Source organism: Etheostoma cragini, chromosome 13, assembly GCF_013103735.1.
Source record: "Etheostoma cragini isolate CJK2018 chromosome 13, CSU_Ecrag_1.0, whole genome shotgun sequence".
Taxonomy (NCBI): domain Eukaryota; kingdom Metazoa; phylum Chordata; class Actinopteri; order Perciformes; family Percidae; genus Etheostoma; species Etheostoma cragini.
In genome coordinates this window covers 20,253,983-20,281,574 of record NC_048419.1, presented here as the reverse complement: position 1 = coordinate 20,281,574, position 27,592 = coordinate 20,253,983, and the positions used below count along the sequence as shown (strand labels likewise).

General features: G+C 39.2%; 2 protein-coding genes and 1 long non-coding RNA gene across 9 annotated transcripts; 2 read left to right on the top strand and 1 right to left on the bottom strand.

Annotated features, from left to right (window-relative positions):
• Nucleotides 1-59: 59 nt before the first annotated feature.
• On the top strand, nucleotides 60-14,858 carry lcp2a (lymphocyte cytosolic protein 2a). Of its 7 annotated transcripts, none has more exons than XM_034890100.1 (22): nucleotides 60-334; nucleotides 431-709; nucleotides 1,485-1,547; nucleotides 1,948-1,994; nucleotides 3,391-3,456; nucleotides 4,033-4,058; nucleotides 4,276-4,316; nucleotides 4,693-4,885; nucleotides 5,619-5,704; nucleotides 5,805-5,862; nucleotides 6,750-6,827; nucleotides 7,579-7,604; nucleotides 7,907-7,926; nucleotides 8,337-8,450; nucleotides 8,708-8,726; nucleotides 8,813-8,831; nucleotides 8,931-9,018; nucleotides 11,138-11,190; nucleotides 11,918-12,000; nucleotides 12,663-12,737; nucleotides 13,006-13,155; nucleotides 14,011-14,858. In XM_034890100.1, exons 2-22 carry the CDS (start codon nucleotides 632-634, stop codon nucleotides 14,158-14,160), a joined length of 1,533 nt encoding a protein of 510 aa, XP_034745991.1. In that variant the 5' UTR covers nucleotides 60-334; nucleotides 431-631; the 3' UTR covers nucleotides 14,161-14,858. The 7 variants fall into 7 exon arrangements, with proteins under 7 accessions (XP_034745991.1, XP_034745986.1, XP_034745992.1 ...); XM_034890095.1 differs by having other exon boundaries at nucleotides 11,135-11,190; XM_034890101.1 differs by having other exon boundaries at nucleotides 61-334; nucleotides 8,816-8,831.
• Nucleotides 8,368-27,392, bottom strand: LOC117955541. The gene is made up of 3 exons (XR_004659075.1): nucleotides 27,378-27,392; nucleotides 10,721-10,725; nucleotides 8,368-8,452 (listed from the first exon to the last, which is right to left on the bottom strand). It is a non-coding gene; the product is annotated as an uncharacterized LOC117955541 (long non-coding RNA).
• foxi3a (forkhead box I3a) lies at nucleotides 18,707-20,748 on the top strand. Its single transcript, XM_034890102.1, has 2 exons — nucleotides 18,707-19,390; nucleotides 19,846-20,748. Exons 1-2 carry the CDS (start codon nucleotides 18,841-18,843, stop codon nucleotides 20,508-20,510), a joined length of 1,215 nt encoding a protein of 404 aa, XP_034745993.1. The 5' UTR covers nucleotides 18,707-18,840; the 3' UTR covers nucleotides 20,511-20,748.
• Nucleotides 27,393-27,592: the final 200 nt, after the last annotated feature.

Sequence of the window (27,592 nt, the reverse complement as noted above, 5' to 3'; positions counted from 1 at the left end):
TGTGTTGAGTTTCTTGTCAGCTACATCGAGTGGGTGCAACTGCAGCATCTCTTCCGCTCTGTGGTCAGGGGGGGGGAGGAGGAGGATGCCGCCTCCCCCCCCCCTTGCACAGTCACTTCCTCTAAGATGGATGGAAGGAGGGAGGGAGAGAGGGGAGGAAAGAGAGACCAATAAATAGAGAGACATAGACAGAAAGAGTGGTAGAGAGGGAGAGAGAGAGAGAGAGAGAGAGAGAGAGCGAGCAAGAGAAGGAAGGAAGCCATTTTGGTTTCTCAGTAACATTTCTGTCTGCACTTTGCTTTCTTCTCTCTATTTTCTTCTCTTTGAGTGAGTGGTGGGTTGATTTTGAGGAAGTAAAACTTGTTGACGACGTCTGTGAGTTATTCTGTTTTCTACAAGTCTTCAAAAGAAGTTTGGTTTTGCATTTCAGGAAGGAGTGGTGACGAGCAAGGCCCTTCTGTCTGCTATCGTGTGGACGTCCAACTGAAGAGCACCTGAAGAAGAACAGCACGACTGGAAACATAAAAATTCATCTTCAGGTGATCGTCATCCTCTCAAATGGTGGTCTCCTCTCGTTAAAGTCATCGGTTTGACATCAGCAGCACGGACGTCAAGACTTTGAGGACACAGGATGAGCTCTGACCAAGGGCCGTCGAGGGTGGAGGTGACGGGGTGGAGCCCACAGCAGCTGGCAGACTACCTCAAGAGGGTGAGACCTCAATCAATACTCTCACCGTCTCACACTTTCTTTCTTTCTTTCTTTCTTTCTGGACACAGAAATCCTTTAAGTAAGACTGGTTACTTGCTGCAGTTACAACTACAGCCAGAACAACATTTGGTATGAGTCTTGTGTCAAATTCAACTTTGGTGATTTTTGAATCACAAATTTGCATCGTTGTCCAATAACAAGCTGCCCTGACAGAGCTGATCTTAAAGGGAACGGAGAGCCAAAATGGAGGAAGCTATAGCAGCTGATTAGCAGTGTTACCATCCAGTTTTAGTGAAGCTCCTCTGTCAGAGTATAAACTGGTTTACATACAGTTAGCAGATAGGAAGACCTCGTACATGATGGAGACTTATGCCGCATTTCCACCGCATAGTATGGCTCAGTTCAGTACTTTCTTTGGTACCAACTTTGTTGAGGTTCCAAGCATATAGGCCCACATATATATTTTATATTTATAGAGTAACACTGATCGCTGGAGTAGTGGGCCACTACCTTTAACAGAAGCACAGCTGTGATCCAGTGAGCATCCCACGGCCGTCATAGTGGCTCGTGTTCCCTGGCGGTCAACAAATCACGCACACCAAACCAGCAAGCCAGGGTGGAAAGACAAGGCAAATACTTAGAAAACCTTTAATCCTCAATAAATCTGGTCTGAACGAAGGCAGTAACCCTGCCTAAGTTGAGGATTGAACTCCTGCTGCCTCCACACTAACATTTTGTGAGCTACGTCACTGATGTTTGAAATGTGTGTTTGCAGATGGGACTGTCTGGCTGTGATAAGGTGGTGATAAAGAACTCCATCAGCGGCTCCAGATTTGTGGTGAGTTAAGTTACATTTAAAAATGTTTTCTAAACATTTTAGTGAAATAGTCCTGTCAGCTGAGACAAGGTGAAAAAGATGGAGGCCGAGAAGAAGGGGAGAAGAATATAGGGATGTAGGGAGGAAAATAGGGAGGTCAAAAGTAGGGAATGAAGGAGTCTGGGTAGAGAAGACGGGGGGTTATGAGAAGGTAGAAAAGGAAAGAAAGAGGTGAAGGAGGAAGACAATGAAAAGAGGAGGTAGAAAGGGCAGAAGGACATAGAGGAGGACAAGGAAATAAGGATGTAGAGAAGCAAAGGAGGAGGTAAGGTCTGGTTAAGACTCTAAAATGCCCTCACGATGATATAAACACAATATCCTGTTTAACACAACATATTCACAGTTTTCTCTTGTTTTGTAGAATCTGAGTGATAACGACCTCCAGAAATTCCCCAAACTTCAGGCTCCGTGAGTACAGACCAACTGCTGATTCATATCTCAAAGAAACTATTAATCATTACCGTCACATGCCCACTGTTTCTGGAGGTGTGACTGTTATTCACACATGAGCAACAATTATCAAACCACTGGAAGGCTAAAGATATATTTGGTTTTAAGATTTTATCTATTTGATTAGGACAATGCAAATTAATCAACATTTCTGTAAATGCGCCAGTGTAAGCCAGTCGGCTCATTTTCAACTGTAGTCATAGTTAACCAGCAAGCATGTCTTTATGGGAGGAAACCGGAGCACCCGAAGGATAATCACACAAACACTAGCCTGGAAATCCAGACCCAAATCTGAAAGATTGAGGTTCTGGCATTGTGTAATGATAGTTGCCCATCTTAAGGGGCGGCACCAAGCGTGCTTTTGAAAAACTCACTGCATGCGTTTGGATAACACTACGACCAATCGCAACAACACACAGGGTGACGTATCCAGAGCCCCATAAGCATAGCTACCAGTGGAGCATCTGGTAAATGAAAACTGTCGTCATCTTTTTATCTTGCCTCTAAATCAGATACACCGATGTGATTGGTGCAGCTTAGCTACAAGGGTATAGTTAATGAGCAGCATTACTCAATGCCAAAGTAACTCGCTGGGCATATTAAAATAATGCTCTCGTGAGACATCTGGATTTTTGCGAACAGGCCGTCCCTGCCCGGGGATCAAACTCTGCCGTGCCAACTGGCTGTGAGGCAGAAGTGCTAACCACTGAGCCAACGTGCTGGTTCCATACTTCTCTTATTAGGAAGAGAAAATGGATCTATTAAAAGTGTTAAAAGGGTTCAACATCTCATAACCCCAACTATTTTAAATTTGGAGACCCATTTGACTTATATTACACCAGGAATCTTAAAAGTTGAAAAATGACTCCCTGATCAATTAAAGAAATATTTTGGAAACTTGTAAATACAATCGAGAATCGATGGGAATCAATAACCAGGTACGAGCTTATTAATTCCTTTTCCAATTCCAATTTCCTTTATCAGTGCCGGCATGTTTTTCTAACAGTTTTGCAATTACAACAGTTACGTCAAACGCATGCGTCTTTGCTGCAGGAAACATAGCAATAAGAAGACGTCATGGCGGTATGAGGGGGGAAACGGTGCAAAGGTGGCTTCATTTTTCAAAGAAAGATGACGAAAGTGCTGCTTAAAATACTCATGTTTAAAAATACAAAGACAGCCAAACTACACAGAGCGATACACGTAGAGCCGTAGCCTCACCTAGTGAAAAAGTCACACCACTGTTGTTAAACTTAATTGTTAGAAATCCCAAGTTCAAATTGGATGTGACAACTCATCACGTTGTTAATAATAAAGAACATTTTGAACAACCTTTATGTTTCTGTCTCTTCAGGATGATCTCTAAGATCAGCATTGAAATCAGCAGAAAGGAGGAGAAAAGAGGCCCGTTTCGTAAAAAGTAAGATGTTGACCCACTGCCCACTTTCACCCGCTCACCTTTGCTTTTATTATGACAATGTTTTTTTTGTTTTTACTGATTTAAATGTAAAATACAATAGGCTACTGCTGTATTCTGTGAGGTAGAGTATACATGTAATGTCATATAGACATGTTGACTGCCTGGTCTCTCTTAAAGAGCCCCTGGCCTTCATCCTGCCTTTCTGTTTTGGTGTTATTCCGTTTTTTGTGTGTAATCCAGGCTCACATTATAAAACACAGTTGTTGCGTCACACTACACGCACAGAACATGTTTAAACAAATATTCTAATACTCGAAATTACAAATATATATATATTTTTTAAATTACATAATAGCCTGCAGTATTTCAACCTATGTTTAGACAGATATGTTATATCAATATAATAGAGTGTTTAAAATAATATGCTGTGAAGTAGCAGGTCCACTTCTGTTAATAGGCCTGTCACTGTGTTTTCAAACAATATTACTGATTATGTAATTCAGCTGACTGTTTTAAACCTGCAAGGTGTAAAGTTCATGATAAAATTATTAATAATAATCTGTCTTCTCATTACAGACCAACGCCCAAATATCATGAACCAGGTACTTTTTCTTTTATTAACTTATCACAAACCTTCCTATGTTGGGTCAAAATGGTTAGGGTTAGTTCTTTACAATATTTATATACTGTACATAAACAGCATACATGTTAAACATTATAATGCTAATATGTTCTGTCAATGTATGTACTTTCAATAAAGTTCATCTTAAATTAAGTATAAATGTATAGATATTAATTCTCCTGTTTTCTCCTCTGCAGAAATGGCTGCTGACGTTCAGGGATGGGCTGAAGACGAGTTTGTGAGTTCATCTTTTTATTTTTGTCTTTCTTTTCATTTACGTTTGACCAGCAAAAGTCTTTTCTTCCATCTCTGTCACTACTGGGATTCAGGAGTAACATGTAATATGTTGTGTTAATGTGTGGGGGAAATCACAAGTGACAATCTCTGGGAATTGAGATCCAGAGTAATCACACCTCTAATTAATACTTAATCGCCAAGGCGAGAGATTAGATTGTTACTTTAAAAATGTATTTGTGTTTATGGTGAAAAGAATACATATGATGCATATATGGTGTTAATTGCTAAGTTGTTGCCAAGTACTTTCCAAGGTGTTCAGGGTGGTTGCTACAGTGTTCTCTGTGATCCACCTTTCCGTCTGTCCTTCACTTCATCAGGATGATGAAGAGTTTGAAGATGACTACGAGAGTCCCTTCAGCGGTAATGAGGACGAAAGTGTGGGAGACTATGAGTCCCCAAACGAAGACCCCGATGTGTCCAGCGATTACGAGCCCCCTCCCACCGAACCTCCAGAAGACCTGCCTAAAAAGCTGTGCCCCACCCTGCCCATCGGAGACAGTGATTACATCGGTAGATAACAGATAGTATGCAGCCTCACTCTCATTACTGAACGCTTCTTCCATACAGAGGATGTTTTAGTTGGTTTTGGACCATTTGAAGTAAAGAAATATGACATTATTATTAATAGTTATTGTATGCACCATTCATTTGCTTTGGTCTGTTATGTTGGGCAGCTCCTCTAGTTATCTGAGGTTATGTCCTGCAGTTACAGGTAATCATGATACTAAGGTAGAAAATAAGATGTTTATCACTTTAGATTTAACATATTTCTTCATACACAAGGACTTGAAAGTACAACAAGTATTAACTATTAGAAATTAGGTGATAATAGCATGAGAAAAAAGTCGCAATGTTTTGAAAGTATAGTCGTAAGTTCAGTTCATTAACAGAAAACATTACAACATAGTATTAAAATCTCCACTTCTTATTAAATTTCGACTTTATTCTATTACCACTTTTGTTCTTGAAATATTATGACTTTATTCTCATTAAATTAAATTCTCCAAAAATTATTGTAGCAATATTATGACTTTTTTTCAATATTGCAACTTTATTCTTGTAGGCGTTCTATTTACCCCTAATATTATGTTATAAGTTTATTCTCATTGAATTATTACTTTATTCTCATTTATTTCTCAAAATATTACAACTTTATTCTTAACACTTCATTGTGTGAAAGGAAACTGTCGAAATTAATTGTGTGTCTGTGTGTGTGTGTGTGTGTATGTGTTTGTGCGCATAGATAACCATTTATCCTCCAGAGGCCCACCCCCTGCTGTGTGTCCCCGCCCCCCAGTATCCACCCTGTCTGCACCTTCACCTCGGATGGTATGTCTCATTTTAATCCTCAAGGGATTCAAACATTGGTGTTGAGATGTTAACACCAGTTCAGTTAACTAAACTTGTAAATGTGTACTTGTGTGTGTAGCCAGGAGAATCTTCTTCCTCTAAAAGAGACCCCTCCCCACACTCTGGAGCAAGAAAATGTAAGTGTAAATGTTTACAGACACATCTTCATAACTCAGTTAAATGTGACCCTATGAACATAAAATATACGTTGATGCATTTCTGTGTTACTTGCAATTGCCATGCATGTCACTACCTCTGATGTCCATCCAGAATAAATCCATTTAGAAATCAAAGAAAAAAGATGCTGCAGAACCTGAAAATCATCATGTTTTTAAGTTTTCTTCAGTATAATGGTAACTCATTGGTAGTTATCTGTACATTCAAGAGTACATGATTTATCTGTACATTCAAGAGTACATGATTTATCTGTTCATTCATGGGTACATGATTTATCTGTACATTCATGGGTACATGATTTATCTGTACATTCATGGGTACATGATTTATCTGTTCATTCATGGGTACATGATTTATCTGTACATTCATGGGTACATGATTTATGTGTACATTCAAGAGTACATGATTTATATGTAAATTCAGGGGTACGTGATTTATCTGTAAATTCATGGGTACATGATTTATCTGTACATTCATGGGTACATGATTTATCTGTACATTCAAGAGTACATGATTTATCTGTACATTCATGGGTACATGATTTATCTGTACATTCAAGAGTACATGATTTATCTGTACATTCAAGAGTACATGATTTATCTGTACATTCAAGAGTTCATGATTTATCTGTAAATTCATGGGTACGTGATTTATCTGTAAATTCATGGGTACGTGATTTATCTGTAAATTCATGGGTACATGATTTATCTGTACATTCATGGGTACATGATTTATCTGTACATTCATGGGTACATGATTTATCTGTACATTCATGGGTAGATGATTTATCTGTACATTCATGAGTACATGATTTATCATACTGTTTTAATTCTGTTGTTGTGTTCAGTTCCTCCGGAGCCGCCAAAGATCTTTCGTAGCAACAAACCGGGCCGAGATTTGGGATCCAGCGTGTCCCCGGCCAGAGGTAACGCTGAACCTGCATGCTTTTTTAAAGGACAACTGTAGCAGATTGATTTCCCTCCTTTGCTTAACCCTTTCTTTTTATGAAAAATAACCTGCAGAGAGAAAATCTATCAAAGTTAACATTGGCAATATATTTTTTTCCAAAGATCACATAAACAAAAATGTTATAACCTCGCCTACCTCTGCAACAAACTACAACTATTTAACAAAGACGGAATTTGGACAGGTTGAAAACTAAATGTTCAATTCAATTGATTTTATTTTTGTCATTTTTATTTTATTGCTTAAAAGTTTTCTCCTGGCAGACATGCAATGATAATGAAACAAACACACATACCAAAGATTTAATCAAAGTGACCATATTATGAAGAAAAAAAAGACTTTTTCTGGGATTTATTTTTGTGTCACTGGTGCTTCCACACGAATACAAACTATCCATGCTGTTTTGAGTGAGATACAGCTTTCTGATTGTCCTCTGCCTTCAGTCTGCACTTGTACATAACTAGCCGAGATGAGGTGGCTAACCATAGCACATGCTAGCGCTAGCATGTTAGCTCTTTCTCAATGGCAAAACACTGCTACAACACACACTGGTTCACCAAAATCAACCAATGCAAAAATATGGTGTTTTTTAAAATGACCATAATGTAGGCACTTTAAATTAAATGTGATGTGTTGATCATCTATATAAGTATTCTGGTATTTAGCTGATGTTGTAATGACAATGACGTTTGCTTTTCTTTGCTACACAGGACCTCATCGCAATACAGTGGCCACGGTGAGGTTTTCTTTTTAACTTAGGTTTAAGTTTACTTAACAACAAACATGAGTTTTCAGGTGGATCTATGTATATGTACTAAAATTGAACTAAGATCAAGGATATTCTTTCAGAAGTTTAGTGTTTAGTGTTTTAGTTTATTATCATAGAAAACTGAAAACAAAACCAAGAAATGAACCTTGAGGAATTATTTTTATTAGCATTTTTTTCAAGAGGAACTCTATTTTTATATCACCACGAACACAGAAAAATTTAACTTTTTTAATTAATTATGGCATTCATTTTATTTCTGTTTCTTACAGGCCGGCACACATTCTTGGAGGTAAGAACATACACCGTGTTCATCATATTTATTAGGGATAAATAAGGTTGCTGAGCCCTCTTCTATGTACATAGACAATGTTGGACCGGACATCAAACGGTCTTTACCTTGCCAGCTCCCTATACAAAGTCTGTGTGATGTCTGACTGAGCCCATGTGTGACTAGAGCAGCTCATTGTCCGAAGAATTAACAGCGAGCATATACGGAGTACATCCACTTGGAAAGGTCAAGGATTTCAGTAAACCCACTTACAAAAACGCAGGGCTATCGTTACGTAACGATGATTGTTTTGTGAGAGAACTTTTGCACTTACGTTCATAAATTAACCACGGATTGTGTCGGACGTCGTCTGGAGTTCTTATAATATATAAAAATATCTGAAGCTAATCTTTTATCTTTAATGTGTACAGGCCTCAGACAGATGCCCCCGATCCTCCCACATGGAACAAACCACCCGCTCTTCCTCCGTCCTCCATCTCCGTCAGCAGGAGCAACTCCTCAGCCAGACCTCCTTCTGCCAACAGGTCTTTACACAAAAGTCATTTATCGAATAATCTCAAATTACATTGTGAAATTTTTCAAACATACTTTACTTTTCATCCAATTAGTTAATTATCTCAGTGTGTGAATTCATCTGTCAGTCAGTCAGTCAGTCAGACACGCACGCACACAGTTTTGTTTCCCTATTTATGTTTTTACTTCTATTCTTAATGTTCTAAAAAACGTCGGTTCAAGTTATTTGATAATAACCAGATTTTTGCATGTGGTTTGGTTTTACCAGGTTCGACGGAAGGAGAGAGGTAAGTTTCTGCTCTGACAGAGTTTTGTTGTGATGGTGAATTTGTCTAGAATGGGCTCTCATCCTTTTCTTCCTCTCTTTTCTCAGCAGCAAATACCAGATGAAGGTGAGATTTCTTTTTTGGGCTTTTTTATTATTAATTCCATAAACAAAAGTATGTTCCAAAACCTCAGAGTGATTCTTTAAATTATTCTCTATCTTTCAGCTCCTAAACACAACACCTTACCCCTCCAAAGTAAAGGTCACCTCCCGCGGGTTGGACTCCCCGGGGCCCCCTCACGCCAAGGAGACAGGTATGGTGTACACAACACTGTAATAGTGCTTTGTGACAACACAAACATCTTAAACTGGGGCCGTAGTCACAAAAAATCTTAAGGCTAAAAGTAGCTCCTAACTTGCTGTATTAGGAGGAACTCTTTAAAAAGACATGGGCATGTCAGTCCTAATTTTATGACTCCTATGTTTTCGGTCTACGTGTTTTAGCTCTAAAACCAGCCATTACATCTGTCGAAGGTTAGAATTTAGCCTACCGTAGTCAACAGGACTCACTGAAAGCAAATCACATATAATACTAAACTTACTTAGAATTTTTGGAGATGTGTTGTAACAAAGTATAACTACTTCACTACTGTACTTAAGGCTGTATGTGTACTCTACTGGAGTATTCTTTTTTTCTCCTACTTCCACTTTTACCTTAGTACATATTTTTGATGAGTTTAATACTTATACTCCGATACGTGTATGTGCTCCGATATGTGCTGCATTGTTACTGGTTACCACCAATCACCGTGAATTTGGTTTGACTCTCAATTTTGATCAATCACTGCAACTTTTCCGGTGACTTCAACCATTCCCAGCAGTCCCACGTGTCAGACTTTGTGTCAGTATGTGACTCTGAGAGCCAATGACCAAGTGGGAGTGAGAACGGGTTGACGTAACACGTAAATAATTTCCTGGTTTCTGATATAAAGACGAGATGTGTGTGACTCGACCATCTCACATTTACCAACAACACATACAGCAAAAGGTTGTGCAAAACATTTCAGATCATCCTGCCAACCTGTATATATTTTAACATCAAAGTCAGCTGTAACTTTTTTTCACTCTAAAGTCGCTGAATGCTGCTGCTGTTTCCATATTGTCGGCTCGCTGCAGCGGGCTGGGCTGCTGCTCAGTTTACCCCGCAACTGATGTGTGCAAACACACAAACGCACACAAATTCACACACAAAAACACATGGTGGTTTCAGGAAAAATCGGAGATGAGACATAGTACAGGATGGCCAAAATTTAAGACAAAGTCAAAGGATGGCTTTATCAAAAAGTATGAATGTGTGGCCCAGGCCATGATAGGACCTCAACTAAGAATGTAAAGATCGACCGCCACTGACAGATATGTTCAAATTTGACTCATTCAATGAATTATGATTTTTGATCTTAAATCCACCAGCCATTTTCATATCACACCAACATTTGGAGCACCCTGAGCCTTTTTCGGTAAGGTACAAGAAAAACTCAACCCAGAGTAATTTCATTCTCCCCAAAACAAGTTTCTTTTTAGTTTTAAAGAACCACAAAAAACAATTGAAATAATATAAACAACATGATATTCAAACTTTTGACTGGTTTCTTTAATAACTACATAATACAATCCTTGTAATTTCAGTATTCGAGTAGTAAATTACTTGTAATGCTTGAGTGCAAAAATTGTTGAATACTTTAGTCCTCCACTGAAGTGTGGTGCTTAAAGAGCACTTCTCTTCTACTCTAGTCACTTTTTTGATAGAGCACTAGTACTTTTACTGAAGTCTGGGTCTCTAGTACTTTATACATGTCTGAAATAATTTTCTTGTAATAATTTCCTTACCTTCATGCACAAGTAAGGCAAGAAAGCAAAGCCTTTTTTGAGTCCAGTTTGGTTTTTGTTTGCACCTCTAACTATCAGCCATGGTTATTGTAGTCTCATAATTATGAGGCTTCTTAAGCTGCCCTAAACTTGATCTGCGGTAAAACTGGTCTGCGATGACTGTGCCATTGTTTTCCTTTGGGGAGGGTGGTGGACTAAACTTGAAGGAAGCGCTACCCTTGGCGTTGCTCACCACTCACAATTGCCGGTGAGTGCTGCGTTCATAGTTCAAATTACTTAAACTTTGACCTTGTTGATTTGACCTTTCAAGGTGCAATCCAGTAGCAATTATGACTTATATCTGCGTTACACTTTGCCTCTCTGCTCTGCGCCTTACCCCCCAGTTTTACCATGGATCATGTGTAGGCGAGTTTTCATGGATACTTTCAAGTTCTGCCAATTCCTTGGGAACCCACTAGTGGTCCAAGCCTCCACAGGGTAACATTTAGTGAACAATCTCTCGCATGTATGATGCATAATCTGTTTCTTTTGTTTGTTTTTGAGCAGTCTGCCTCCCGGTGTTCCCTCTACAGGCTCTCTGCCTCACAAACTGAAGACTGGTAAGAAGATAACAACACAATCACAAAACATTAAAGGAAAAGTTTGACATTTTGGGAAATTGTCCGCTCATTCTCTTTCTTGCTGAGAGTAAAGCCTCATCAAACAGAACTAACATTGCCTTGTTCAAGAGGTGAATGAGAGGCAAAACTCTCCCAACTTCTCTTTTTGATAACTCAGTTAAATATGAACGCACAGACATACATAAATATTGATATTCACTTCCCGAGGATATCATTATCTCTGATGTCCATCCAGAATAAAGGTATTGGAAATCATAGGAAAAAAAGCTGCAAAACCTGCCTGAGAATCATAATTTGTATAATGTTTTCTTCAGTTCAGTTCAGTTTCAGAGTAACCTGGTGATGGTTGTCTGGACACCCATGGGTACATTGCAAACAGGAGCGGCTGATAGATCATTCAGCGCACTGTTAATGGACACACTTTGACTAAATGTGTTTTGTCTTATTACCTCTCAAATAGGCCTAATCATATATGTTTAAACAGCTTCGATCTGCTGTGTGGTGTGTTTTTCTGTTATAGTCTAACCAAACAACATTGCATTTTGTTGTTAATGTGATATTATTGTGATATTACCCAGTCTTATACCAGCCCTGTGAAAACTCTAGAGGGGGCTCTGTCACAGACTCTGTAGCTGCTTCATCCAGCAGCAGGAGTATTACAATCAACAAGTACTGTGTTTTTCTGTGCGTGTGTGTACGTGTGTAGCAATTGCCGAACAAAGAGGCAACTTTGTAGGATCAGACAGACAGTCATTTCATCCTTCTCCAGCCACAACAGGACACACACAGGTAACAAAACACACACACACACACACACACACACACACACACGTTTGTCTGTCTCTACATGTGAGGACCCTCATTGGCATTCCCTAACTCTATAATTCTAACCTGAACCTTTAAATCAAGTCTAAACATTTAAACACTTTGACATATCAGTCAATCAAGCAGTCAATCAAACTTTAAATGCCATTCATTCATTTCATACAGGTTAGCTTCAGAGATGGCTGACAATAATAAGACTAACATGTATGGACCGTATAAATAACAAAAAGACTAACACAATTAAACAATTTCAGAACAATGCACGCAAGATTAAAAAAATTTTTTTTTGCAGTAATAGTAATAAAAGAGAGTGAAATATACTGTAACTACATTAAAGAACTACATAAAATAGATTACAAAGACAACAACTTCAGAAATGATGGTAATAACACACAATGAAATAGACTTAAAGGTAACAATATAATAAAATCTAAGAAGCTGAATGAAAGCAAAACTAAAACTAGATGAAATACAGTAAAAAAAAGACCAATGAAATTGATTAGAGGGAAAATATACAATGTTAATAATAATACATTAACATTTTTTTAGTGTGAACAGCAGGTGGTGATGTCGTCTTTTTGTTTGTTGCTCTGTGAGTATAATGGTTTTATATTTATTGTGTGTAGGAGCTGGACCCTCGCTGGTATGTGGGTAAAGTGACCAGAGGTCAGGCAGAGAGATGTCTAAAACAAGTCAGAAAGGTAAAAAAGTAAAATAAAAGTATTTAAGTAGTACTTTAGTAATTAGTAATTTAGTAATTTTATGTATTCCTTTAAATTTACTTTTTTCATTGAAGGTATTTTTTCAGTTACTTTGCATGCAATGTTTTGATGGAGACAATGTGACTAAATGTAAAGAAATAGGGCTATAGGCTAAAATGAATGGGGAGTAAAATAATACTGGGAGTAGTTTAACATCAGTGTTTCTGTGACATCCACCCCTCATGTATTATTCTGTGGCTGTGTTGAGGACGGGACATATCTGGTCAGGGACAGCACCCGGCAGCTGGCCAATCAGCCCTTCACCCTGATGGTCTTCTATCAGGATAAAGTCTACAACATCCAGATCAGACAGCAGAACCAGAATTTCCAGCTTGGAACTGGACTCAAAGCCCAGGAGGTAAACATGAAGTTACTGACCCGAGACCTTCAAAAGAAATAGTTATCTATTAAGGGGCTAAGGCTGTTTGTGTACTGTATTGACTTTGTACTTGAAATGAAAATGTGAGTGGTGTCCCATTTACTTCAATTGACCATTGATTAAGCTTATAAAAATCAGCATATCATCTGTTAAGTACTTTAATTTGTGTGGTTACGTAAAGTAAAAACACTTGCACTATAAGGGAGTCTGTGTTGGGTGCTATCAGAGTTGAGGCTTATGTCAGCATCTCTGTCCTGTTTTGGATTTGGGGAAGTTTACACTCCATTTTAGACCTCGTCCTCAGTTTATTTTGTTATGTAACGTTAAAGTGAAACAAACTGTCCAGCAGTGAGTCTGACAGTATGACTGGTTAGCTCAGACTACCAGAGGTTTCAATACTAACATGTTGAAGTTTTATATGTCTGCACGCTAATTCAGTATTTAACATTTACCATTTTAGCACACTAGCATGCTATGTGAGCATTAATCCAGTATCAGTTTTAGGACTCATACAGTCCTTAACCCTCCATTTGCTCTGCTGCATTTTTTTTTTTTTTTTTAAATATGCTGGGAGGAAGATAATTTGTGGGTGTAGTTATAATATACAGTATATATCCATAACATTGCCACAGCCAAAAGTGTCTTTAGCAGCCCCTAGTTGACATTAGAGAAAGTGCAGCTGTAAAAAACTCTGACTTGGAACAAGTCACGTTGGTTATTGGTCAGGAAAACTAACACAAAATCGTGTGTGTGTGTGTGTGTGTGTGTGTGTGTGTGTGTGTGTGTGTGTGTTTGTGTGTGTGTGTGTGTGTGTGTTTGTGTGTGTGTGCGCAGACTTTCCCATCAGTGAGTGGCATCATTGGCCATTACTCCCAGTCTCCTCTGCTCCTCATCGATGCAAATAACCGCAGCTCCAGCCAGCAGAACCAGTGTCTGCTCTCAGACCCAGCTGGATACCACATGACAGGAGAACAATGGTCCTGACCTGATAAACTGGATCACACCAGATCACAAAACTAAACCAAAGGGAATTAAGATTAATGTTCACCTAAAATGCCGTTCCGGCGTGGTACTCGTCGATACCCAATCCAGCATTTTAGGCAGTATCTGTGGGATTTCCGATACTGGTATCGGTATGGGAACAACTCCATACACATGCTCAGGTATTTATCTGTAACATTGAGTGAAAATTGTTTTGCACATGTTGCCTTGTGTGCTTATGTTTGACCATTGACAAACTAAAGTTTCTAGCTTTATCTCAGTGCTCAGTTTTGAGTTTAAACTATTTGACACGATAAACCTTTAAACTTAAAAGCTCCAGAACATTTCGGAGAGGTTTTAGATTGTTATGTCTGTATGACGCTACTTCTAGTACAATATATTTGAATAGGTGCTATATTTCTTTAGCATTTAGTTTATTAGTTTATAAGTATATTTCACATTCAAACTCTGCATGTTGATTTCAAAACTGGTCCTGGTTCTGTCTGCAGCTAAGCAAAGAAAAGCCCACATATCATGATTGTGTTTTCCATTCTTTATGTTAAACAATGCAGATGAAACCTCACAAGCCTCTGGTTTTCATACTTTGTGCATTCAGTGCGGGACATTTAGAATTCACTGTAAATGTATCAGCTGTACTGTTTTTTCTCTCAGGTTTTTGATACGACATCATGAAAACATTAGCAGCCTCATTGTTTCCCTAAAGGAGCGGTATATAAATATTTTAAATTTAAAAGAGCTTGTGTTCTGATTGTCCCAGCCACTATGACCAGTTTGTAGACACATTAGCACCCCATTGAGTCTGTAATGCATCACACCACTAACCAGGTAACAAGAAACAGACCATGTTTACACTTGGTTTTAAAATGTTCCCGGGATACAAACACAATTGGAAAACCAAGACACATCGCGGACTACACCTGTGTCTATCATGCATCTCCAGATGACCACTAGTGTTCAGATTTTGTTATTGCCTAGGTAACTTCCACTAGAAGGTCAAAGGGCACAGATATTATGTCCACGTTAGTAGTCGAGTTGGTACAGCTGGAGATACTGCTGTCAGCAGAATCCGACACATATCCTTTTATCGCGCAAAACGCAACACTTTGTTCAACTCGTGATAAAATGAGCAAGGTATAGAGTGTTGCCGCACTGTCACCAAAACAACCACCACGACACAGACTTTTCACTGAGTAAAGGTTTGGTGCTCTTATACATAGTCACCTCACTTCCTCGTGGGTCTTTTAAAGCTGCTCAACAATGGTCTGGAAAGTTGCTGTGAACCAATTAGAAACTGGTGAAAATGACTCGACGAAAAACAAGTTGTCTGTTTCTTTTTAAAATGAATTCTTCGTTAAAACAATGAGGGCTAGTATGATTGTTACTAGTGACAGCATCAGAGGTTTTAAAAGGGTTTATTCACATGTTGAGTGAGTGATGCTGAATGTCTGTGGTTTAAAGGTCATTAATGCGAAACAAGTATTTTACTTTTGCCAGTTACCTTAAACTGGACTATATTTGACAGTTAAAGGTTGTCTCTTTCTTTTTTCCATGAGCTCCTGCACCCCCCTCCCTCTCTCTCTCTCTCTCTCTCTCTCTCTCTCTCTCTCTCTCTCTCTCTCTCTCTCTCTCTCTCTCTCTCTCTCTCTCTCTGTATAATCCCAGTCAGTTATAGTTCAGACTGTGTGTGTTGTTATGTCTGTGTCTTCTTCGAAGACACCGCGGGGCAAAGATTAATGCTGGCACCGCCAACTGTCATCACACACACACACACACACACACACAAACACAGGTGTAAATTACAACTCTCGTTGGCAGGAAAGTGAACAGATAAGACCGCTGTCTGCTCAATCCAGACACACTAAGACACTGTGCAGTCAGAGACCTGGATTTATGATGGTTTTGACTGATTGTGTTGTGATTATAAAACTAAATGATAATACAAGGATGGGATTGAAGTCACTAAGCATGGCAGGTAATAATAATAATACAATAAAAGTTGCCGATCCGCAACATATTACTCCATTAAACGCCACCAGACTCCTTTGACAAAACCGGTCGTTTGCTGATCTTCCCTTTCCTTGGTCGGTTAGTTAGTTTGTGTTGCTGTGGGACTTTCTGATCAGACCTAACGTGGCGTCCACAGCAGTACAATGCTTAATGAGTCATCTAAGTTACTGTAGGTAATACATTGAGCATAAGGATATAGTAATGTCATTATGGAGAAGGTCACAAGGGGAGAAAGTTTTTAGAATACTTGAATACTTAAGGAACCTGACAAAATGAGGAAAATGATGTACTCATCCTTCAACTGCTGTACTTAAAGTACAATTTTTGAGGTATTTTTACATTACGTGATTATTTCCATTTTCTGCTACTTTATACTTCTACTAGCCTACATTTCAGAGGGAAATAGAGTACTTTATAAAACGTAGTAAAGTAGGTTACTAAAGCATTTCCAAGACGAATTAGGTTTTGTTTCATGATAAAACATGTATTATATAATATATAATAATTTATAATATAGCACCTTTCAAATCACAGTTACAAAGTGCTTCACAACAAAAAGAAGACATTTAAAACAAAGTTTTTTTTTTAAATTAGTGATTGAAAAAAAATAATCCCAGTTTGATGTTTGGTATCTTTATAAAGATTTTTTGACACCAAACCAGTAGATGACTCAACCTGTTAAGTTAAGTTGTGGGGATCAGCTTAAAATAACTGAACCATTACACTGTTACTCTGTCAAACAATGAATCCCGATTTACAGGAGAACATTTATGTAAACATTCAAAGTTAGACTGAAAGGTTTACATTAAAGGACTTCGTTACCGTTTGATTAGGGTTAAATTGCTCCTGTGAATGCTGACATGCTGAAGGTGTGTTTGGGGTTTTAAGAACAATAGTTTGGGCGACACCTCAAACAGCAGCTGATGGTCTGTCAGTCTGCAGCTACTTCTAAAGGAATCTGAACACCCTGAATCAGCTAATTTAAAATTAACATTTTCTTTCATGAAGTAAGATAGACTCTTGTTTCATTTAAGCCATTATTGACTGCTTCAATAAGATGGGACAACATAAATATAAAACTAAAGGGTAAAGGATACTTTTTGGTAGAATTTCAAGAAAACCCCATAAATTCTGAAGACTCCTTTAAGTGTTACCTTTAGAACTTGTTATATTTCTATAAAGCAAATATGTTGCCAATAAAAATATACTATAGGAGCTTTGGACTTTCGAACACATGAAAAAGCCCTACCTCACTCTGATGACATATTCAAGTAAAATGGTTTGGTTATTTTTTTAAAGGCTGAACACCGTTATCAATTCAGTCATTAGTTCATTAAATTATTGTAACCTCACTAACTGTGTGATAAGATGGCTATAACAATATATAACAATGATGCTGGACTATTGTGGCTGACATGGGGTCACTGCATCCTCTATAATGTTTTGTAAGTGACAAAAGCATAAAAAAAATTCTGTTGTATGGCAGGGTGGTACACAATAGTATAGTAACTTTTTGATTTATTTTCCCCACAACATGCTGGTTTCATTTTCCAATTTCATCGTCATTCTTTGTCTAATTTTACCGGATGCATTCAGGTAAAATGGGACAGTCACTCAAAACCCTTCCCCATAATTTGAGATTTTAATCCTGGTTATTTCAGACCAATCAAAATAATGATGTTATGTAGGACATCTATAGCAACAATGCAATAACATTTTTGGCTGCCAATACTTAAAGAGGCAAGATGTAAAACCTTAACTGACTTCACCCTTTGTACAAGTATTTGAATGTATATTCAATTTTTTACAATGAATACTTTCTTTTAGTGGTTTGAATTTATCTTCTTGAATGCATCAGTTCCTAAATCTACAACAATAGAAACAATTTATTCCCACATCAGAGATAATGATATCCGTGGGAAGTGTAAGTCCCACAGAATATGTGTTTCATGTCTCTACCTGGGATATTAACCCTGTCTGAATGGGGCTTACGAATAGATAAATCATTAAGATGTTGCTTGTATGTCAAAATAAATACGTGTTTGTACGTTCTGTGGAACACTTTCATATTGTGTTAGTGATGGAGGCTGCAGCCTGCAGGAGGCTCTAACAAGAGTTTAGACTCACAAAGTTTGTTTTATCTTTAGTGTTTAGAATCAGTGACTTTTGGCGGACAAGACGCTGTAACGTCTAAAACTGTAAAAAGAGCCTCAATCCCTCATTTGTCAAGCTGTGTGTGTGTGTGTGTGTGTGTGTGTGTGTGTGTGTGTGTGTGTGTGTGTGTGTGTGTGTGTGTGTGTGTGTGTGTGTGTTTATCTCTGTCTGTGGTGACATACCTCAGCATTAAATCCTCAGGCTCTTATCTGCCTGAGGGAAGTGACTTATGTGAATCACTTACGCATGTGAATCCGAGCGTGTGTATTAGAGATAGCACAGTAGCCAATCAGCTTCTCCGTGGGCGGGGCAGCAGAGTATAAATTCCTCATGTGAGCAGCAGCAGGTGGACAGGTGCAAGAGGACACTGGCTGTGTGGAGCTTCTACAAACACACATTTTTACATAATCACAGCAGACGAGCACATCGCCACAGACAGATGTTTATGTAGAGAGAAAGGAAAGTGAAGAAAGAAAGACAGGTAGGAAAAGAGTTTCCAGCATGGCGTCCTTTGTCACAGAGAAAGCTCCATCCGCCCCTCTGTGTGGACGCTCTCTCCCCCAACAGGAGCTTCCTTCTCTGGGCCTCGATCCGTCTGACTTCAGCCTGTACAGCCCTCCAGCTCCTCCTGAGCCCAGCCTGTCTGCATCACAGTGGCTCCCAACTTCTACCAACCACAGCGACCCGTACCTCTGCTTCAACAGCCCAGAACCAGGCCCCATCTCTGGGGCCACAGGACTCCCTCCAGGCTTCTTCCCTTATCTCTACAGCCTCCAGAGGCCCCTGTTCCCCGGCAGCCCCTGGTTCTCATTGTCCACCCCGGAAGACATGATGCGCCTGGTCCGCCCGCCGTACTCCTACTCGGCCCTCATCGCCATGGCAATACAGAGTGCACCTGAGCAGCGGCTGACACTCAGCCAAATCTACCAGTATGTCTCAGACAACTTCCCCTTCTATAGCCACAACAAGGCCGGCTGGCAGAACTCCATCCGTCACAACCTGTCGCTCAACGACTGTTTCCAGAAGGTTCCCCGCAACGAGAGTGACCCAGGTGAGCTTTAAATCCAACGTCATCCTTTTTACCACAAACACATAAAATTATGCCGAACCAAACTCCACAAAGTTATTCCATAAAAACAATATTTCTGACACTGGTAAAAACTAGCTGGTTCTTGTTGTTCTTTGAGGTCATAGTTAGATTGTGATTTTGGAAAAAAAGTGAATAAAACATTAGAGGAGCTAAGGGCTTTGTGAATAGACTAAAACAATTCCAGTTAAAAGAGTCCTGTCTTAAAAAAGAATATTAAAAAAATGAAGTGTTTTTAAAGGAGTTCAGTGACATAGAATCTGATGTTAAAGCCACCACTAGGCTGTTTGTTTCTGGACATTTAAACCTCCTGAAATGTGTTTTTCTTTCATGTATTCACAGAAAAGAGAAGTGAAATACAGTACTTGCCATTTTTTTAAGCTCACTCTTCCTCTTCCCTCCTCTTGTCCTCTCTGCAGGTAAAGGAAACTACTGGATTCTGGACCCAAACTGTGAGAAGATGTTCGACAACGGAAACTTTTGCCGCAAGAGGAAGAGGAGGAGTATGAAAAGTAACGTGACCACTGGAAAGACAACTTCTTCCTCCTCATCCTCAGACTCTGGCTTGTCAGAGCCAAGCCCTAAAATTCCCAGCATACACTGCAGCGTTGGCGGCAGCACTGAGCTCCCTGCCCTCTCAAACACTCCCCCCAGCCTCGGCAGCTTCCTGTGTCCACTCCAGGATTCCCTTCTTTCTCCTCTCCCTCTTCTTCCTTCTCACGTCAGCTCCCCTGAGCTGTACGTGCAGGTACCGGACCATGCCTCCCCCCCTTCTCCTTCTCAGGGATATGCCTCTTCCTACTCGCCCGGCGGCGTGGTGCCGCAGTGGGACGCCTGCAGCTCCTCTCCTCCCCTCTACTCCTCCCTTCATCACTCCTTACCCCCTCGTCCTCCCGCACCCTTCTCCTACCTCGCCGACCCCCAGGCCGGTTCGCCGCCGCTCTACATCGACCTGCAGACGGCGTCCGGTCTTCTGACGGACTTCCAGGAGGCCCAGCGGCTCCTGCAGCTTCAGTGTGAGCCTCTCTCCTCTGGGGGCTTCGCTGATGCTCTGCCTCTCGACTCTCTTGTTCTCCAGCAGTGACACAAACTGATGGGGACACCTCTGAAGAACGTCTTGTGTTTACACTGAGAACTGATGTGAATTTTAAACTTTGTATTTTTTTTTTAATTTGTAAAATGTCTCCAGGTGAATGTTTGACTGAATTCAAACAAGCCAATGCACTATGCTAGCTGTAAAAAGTGTGGGAATGTTTGTATTTATCTTTTTGTTTTTGGGTGGGTGAATGTTTTTTTTTATAGTGTGAATATCAGTTGAAAGTTTGTAATAAAACAAAACAAAAACAATGAAAATTCAACAATTTTGAATGGTCTGGATAAAAAAAGGGACATCACTAAGACATCATTGTCAGATATTGTGTATTTTAAGTAAAAAAACCAAAATAAACGAGGAAGTAGTTGATTCTGTTTTACAACTAATCAATGTTTTAAAATTACAACTTTAGAAGTAAAATAATAAATACGTAGGCTAAATAAACAAAGAAACCAAATAATGTAAAATCCCCACAGAAGAAAATGATTATACAAATAGCAATAAACTAGCAATACATGAGCTGTGGCACTTCAAACAGGCTGTTATTTTGACAGTTAATGTAACTCCAGAGAAGGGAAGTAAGGAAGTAGGCCCACAAATACTTCGTTACTGTACTCAAGTAGATTTTTCTGATATTTTTACTTAATTTTTTTTACTTTTACTCTATACATTTAAACACAAATATCGGTACTTTCTACTCCTTACGTTTTACAAAATTGACTCGTTACTTTAGTTTTGTACAAGAGGTCGTATCAGGTGTGACTGAAACTGCATGCCAGAGAATATCGCGGACGCGCGCCTCACACGGAGAGAGGAGTGAGAGAAAGAGAAAGATGCTGTCCGGTGGAGAATCGGTGTGTGTGTGTGTGTGCGTCTTTGAGAACTGTAAGTCTTATAACTTATGTTGTCAGTTCATTTAAGCCTGTTGTTGGTCTAGTTCTTGCAAATTTAAAGTAAGTTAGCTAGTGATTCTGTTGTTAGTGCTGTTCACCTGTTAGCTAGGTTGCACGTTGCTGGATATTAATGAAGCATCAACAGAGAGAGAGAGAGTTGTCTCCGTCTGTGTTTTAACAGACACACCTGGGGCCCAGTTGAAACCCAGAATCAGCTTTATACATTCCCGCTGACGTTAGCAGATAGTAGTAAAGACGGCGACATGATTGAAAATGAAGAAAACGAGGGCCCCAGAGATTCGGCAGACAAGCAGCAAGACATTCCTTATTATCCGCCTTATCTGAGAGAGATGTTTGAGATAGTAGCCTAGATAGGCATCAAGAAGTACTCCTGGCCAGTGTGCTGTAAAAGAATGGGGAACTTCTTAATTAATGTCTGTTTAGTGATTCATTTAATCCTTTATTTTCTTCCCAGAAGCCATATTTGAGCACATACATGTAGATTCCTTTAAATGTTATGGGGAAGATTAAAAAAGAGAAACTGGATTTGGGAATTCTCACAGAATCACAACTGAATTCATATCTTGCTACTCAGTCAGAATGTTATTAACCTGGAGTCCCAGTCTCTGTCACAATCATCATACTCCTATATGTAATGTGTTAGGCTTATTAGCGGACATCTATTTAAAATGTAGCCAATGACATATGAAAGTGCCTTTTTTCATGTCCACTGAAGTTTCTCAGCGTGCACTCTAGTAACATTTATGTGGTCCAGGTAGCTTTGCATAAAAAGTGGTTGTCATTCACAAGGCTACTTTTGTACTTTAAGTACATTTCCAAGCCTGTACTTTGCTACTTTTACTTGAGTAAATGAGTTAAATCAGGCTAACAGAATTTTCTTTGTTAGAAATTAGCTGTAGGCCTCTGTGGCTAACATCAATGTTAGCTTCTCACACATCCCTGTTAGCTTCTCGCAGATCAATGTTAGCTTATCCAACAACATCACTGTTAGCTTCACACATCACTGTTAGATCCTCCAACTGGCTAACATTACTGTTAGCTTCTTCAACATGCTAACATCACTTTAAGCTTCTCCAGCATCATTGTTAGCTTCCCCCACATCACTGTTAGCTTCCCCCACGCGACTGTTAGCTTTCCCCACGCGACTGTTAGCTTTCCCCACGCGACTGTTAGCTTTCCCCACATCACTGTTAGCTTCCCCCACGCCACCATTAGCTTCTTAAACAGGCCAACACCACTGTTAGCTCCCCCCACATCACTGGTAGCTTATGCTTCTGCTAAATATTATTTAGGCAGAGTAGGGCACCGGCTGCGCCAACTGAACCACTCTCTGAAGTGCCTTACAGTCGTCATCGGTGCTGTGTCAATATAGCAATGTTCCCTGTCACGACGCTCTTGATGATGCAGGAGTAGAAATTGCTCAGTATTTGAGGGGATACCCGGAACTTCCTCAGTTGTCTGAGGTGAAAGAGTCTCTGCCTTTCTTTTCTCACCACTGAGGCTTGGGCCCTGGTCTCACGTTGCAAGACCTGCCTCCACAGCGCAGCAGAAGAAGGTCTGGCCAGTTCACACAGCATTCCAGCATAGAAGAAAAACTTGCTCTGGTATATTGGCAATTTCTTTAAACTGGGTGGCACCACACGCTGAACGCAATAACTGTGCCTTTGCAAAATAGCCGGGCGAAGGAACTTGTTTTGGGGGAACGTGTTTATTTTCAAAAAGTGGTTTTAGTTTTGCAACGTCGTAAAGTCCACTATAATCTCTTTAGTCTTGCTGAAATTCATGAGAAGGTTGTTGTTCTGAGGTTCTTTACTTTAAGGTAGGCCTTTTCTTTGTCTGTGATCAGGCCCACCACAGCTGTGTAATTACCAAACTTGATGATAGTGTGGTAATTGAAAGTGGTTACTGTTGTGTGTGTGTGTGTGTGTGTGTGTGTGTGTACAGGGAGTACAGCAGGGTACTCAAAACACAGCCCTGGGGTGCTCCGGTCTTAAGGATAAGGGTGGAAGAGGTGTGTCTGCCCACTGTAGGCCTACGGGAGAAAACACAGTGAAGTACATTAAAGAAACAGTGAAGTAGGCCTACAGTAAGAAACAAACTCAGCAGAGTAACCCATGGTAAAGAGGTGGCGCAGTGGCGTATGGTACAGAAATGTTGGCGAGTTCAGTAAAGAATTGCAGTAGAGTACAGAAGAACAGTGAAGTACAGTCCTTTATTTCCCACGAAGATCCACCAACGGGTGAGGGATGATGACATCGGCACCTTCAAACTAACAACAAAACTAACAAACAGACAAACAGTCCCACTGTGGATAATCTGCTGAGTCCGGGGATCCACACAGAGAAAACCCCACATTTTTTTTTGTCTGTTTGACTTTGCTTCAGTGACTCAGCAGTTTTGTGTGCAGGACGAGTCGACAGCAGGGATGATGAAGTAGATAACAGCTTTGAGTGTTACAGTCAGCAATTCCCACGTACCAACTGGCCAAAGAGCAGCACTTAAATTTCACATGGACAGTTAATTTAATTTAATGTCAGAAAGAAATGGAAAAACAACCTGAGATGTCAAGGTACAACACATATAACAAATTTAGAATGTTTCCTCAATCAAAAATTCCACTTGCTCCCTTGCTTACAACCATATTTAGTTTTTCAATAGAAGATAAACGGCCCTTGAGTTGAGATTGTTGTGTTATGTTCTTCAAGTGAAAGTACTATCAGCTAAATACACTTCAAGTAAATATATTTTTCATGCAGAATGGCCTGTTTAGTTATAGAAAGTAACCAAGTACATTAACTCGAATGCTGTACTTAAGTAAGATTTAAGAATGTCTCCGAAGGAAAACTCACAAACTTCACAGCACTATATCAAAGTTATTAAAAAAAGCTCCACCAACTGTGACATTAACATTTTATACTAACAGTGAGAGAGGAAATGGGTCTAAAGAGATCAAAACTCCATCAACACTTATAGTATAATATAATAGACTTTCTCAATTGAGCTTCATCCTAACCTTCTCAGGACAGCAGAGGTCCTCTTTTGTAAACGCATTCTTTATTGGTTTCATGCAGTTTTTACACCGGTTTTCAAAAGAAGTTTACACAGCTCTCATAGAAAGACCCCAAACTCTATTTGAGTAACTGTTAAACAAAAGGAAAACATCTATTCACAGCTGCATGATTATGAATCTCAAATGCACATGTTTGAAACTCCTGTGCACAGCTCTTCAATCAGAGATCAGTCCTAGAGTAGGCAGAGAAAAATGACATGGAAAATGTTTTTTTGTTTATGAGCATTTCTGAGTTTGGGTTAAATTCGGTTATTTGGTTATTTGGCAAATAAAGAAAGCAAAAGCTGTAACATAATGAATGTCAAAATGGATCTAGTCGATGTCCTTACTGTAGCTTGCCAACATGGGCACGGAAACACCTGCACACAAGAATACAATAACATCATTTTTGGAAGAAATACTACAGTTCATGCTGTGATATGCCGTTCTGTATGTTTTGGGCACATACTATATTAACAATAAATGGGACAGGCATATAGATTACATTACCTATTGGTATCCAAGTTTAATTAAAGCTATCAGCTAATGTAATGTAAATGTGGTGTGTGTGTGTGTATGTGTGTGTTTGTGTGTGTGTGTGTGTGTTTCTCCACCCTGTGTGTTTAGTCATCCCATTGTCCATTGACGTGCATGTGACAGTAAACAGACACTCTGAGTGACTGATACCAGATCAATAGATCAAAACTGCTAAAAGACTTCAGAGTCCAGCTGTTTACACACAACATGAGGAGAGAGAGAGAGAGAGAGAGAAAGAGTGTGACAGAGTGAGAGTGAGAGAGAGTGTGTGTGTGTCTGTGTGTCTGTGTGTGTTTGTGTGTGTGTGTGTGTGTGAATAATGAATGAGGTCAATAGCAGTGTAAGTGTGCCGTTTGTTTTGGTCCTCAGATATCTTTGCCTTTAGGACACAGACACACATGCTTGTCATCATCACATAAATCCTTATAGAAGATGATCCTTATTGTCACAATAAACAAATAAGTGTGTGTGTCTCTGGTATTTTCACTTGTTTTGAAATTACTTTTGACAATTAATAAATGAACTAAGTAGTAACAGATTCATTTTCAGTCAACCGATAGTTTCAGACCTATCTCCTGCTTTTTGTTCCATCCAACAAGTTTTAAACTGAATTTCTTTCGTTTTGCTTCACTTTGTTTTAATGAGAATTAACCTGACAAAACCGTGGAGTAATCTGCGCCATGTCATGTCCGCCTCCTGCACGCTCCATAACCAGGTACCTCCTTTTTTAAGACAGACAGAGCATTTCCAGTTGGTGAGAACGCATCTGACACGAACAAGCTCCTGTTGTGTGCTACATGTGTGAAAGGGACACTTCACAAGAAAATGCTGAAGTTGGATAGACAAAGCATTAATAGCTGAAAACATGAGATCTGGGTAGAGGGATGAGGAGACTAAAACCAACAAAAATGTCATAATTCCACCATGATTTTCACATGGTTTTCTATTGTTTGACTCTTTGAATCACCTCTTCTCCACTTGCAGGGGTTTAATGTTACCAGCCAGAGAATTAGCTCAACAGCTGTTATTGTACTTACGTATATCCACACAACAGCAGTGGATGGAAACTAACATTCAGGTATGTATTGTTTTCAACATTTTCCTGATGATTCAGTATAAAAAAAACAAAAAAAACTTGACATAATGTTAGAAATCAACATTTCAGAACTGAGGTTAACGTATTGAACCAAATTATTAATGCATGTTTTTGTTTGTTTTTTTGATAGTAGAGCTCGTCAACACATCGATTTTGGTATTAAAGATAAAAACAATGTAATTATTATTAAATGTTTTAAAGATATTGGCAGAAAAACAAAGCCACAACACACACACACACACACACACACACAAAGACACACAAACACAAACATCTAACATCTCTATCAGTTGTCACATATCTGATAGATTTTATCAAAGTGTTTTTCAAACAACATGAGGAGGAGGGCTGAAAGTGTGCCGTCTGTTTACTGCCACATGCCACACAGGATTTGAATTTCAGACTCGGGGATAAGGCAACAATAAAAGGCAAGCTGATCAGCTGTCAGTGCTGTAACTATAAGGTTGGGTATGACAGCATTTAATAACATGTGAATCTATAGGTTTCAATTCAATAGTGTTCAACTTTTAATTAAAGTGAAAAGAGAACTAAAACTGATGAAAAAATCACCTTAGTTGCCTGCAAGTTCATGTTAGAAACAAGATGTTGCCACATTTTTGCAAAATTATTTAGTTACTTAATTATTTAAGTTTGCTGCTAAGAGCATGGCCTATCATAAATGTGATCCATTGTCAATATCAAAATATTGTTTACAGATGCTTTATTGCATCTTTAAAACCTGAAATTCTCACAGTCAGTATTCTATTTAAGTTCATTTCAAAAGCATGTTGGAAGCCGCAAATGACTCAGAAACCCTTTTATTTAAAAATAATTGTAATTAGGCTATATGACACAAAATCAAAATGTTTAATTGGAGTAACGAATTTATCCAAAACATGTTGTCATGGTGTAGCAGGGTACTACTACAGGACAGTTTATTGTTATTATTATTATTATTATTATTATTATTATTTTATTACCACTATAACCGCCATAACGTCCTGATTACATCTTTGTGTGCATTTGTGTGTGTTGCAGTGGTCCTGTCTCAGCATGTCTCCTACCAGTTGGGCCGTCCACGTAATTTCAGTTTCCCTCAAAACAACCAGTCCTTGTTTTAAAGGTAAATCTCAGAGTTTTTTCTTTTTTTTATCAGCTCAGTGCAAAATTGAACTTTTATTGTTAAAATGGAGGAAGTCAAACATGCTGTAGCAACACGCTAACACTAACATATAGACCTGTTTGGGAACCAATGTGACAACAGAAAGAGAGAGCAAGACTAAATCAAAGCTCATAAAACGTCATATTGCTCCATTAAAGGGCTGTACAAATGCAAAAAAGTTTCTAAGTACAAGATAGAGCAAGCACGATGAGGTTATGGGCTACTCTATCAGCTCTGGATTGACTGAACACACCTGAAGCCAATTGCCACTAGGGCTGAGTCATTGCAGACACGCCAGAACAATACACATCTGTT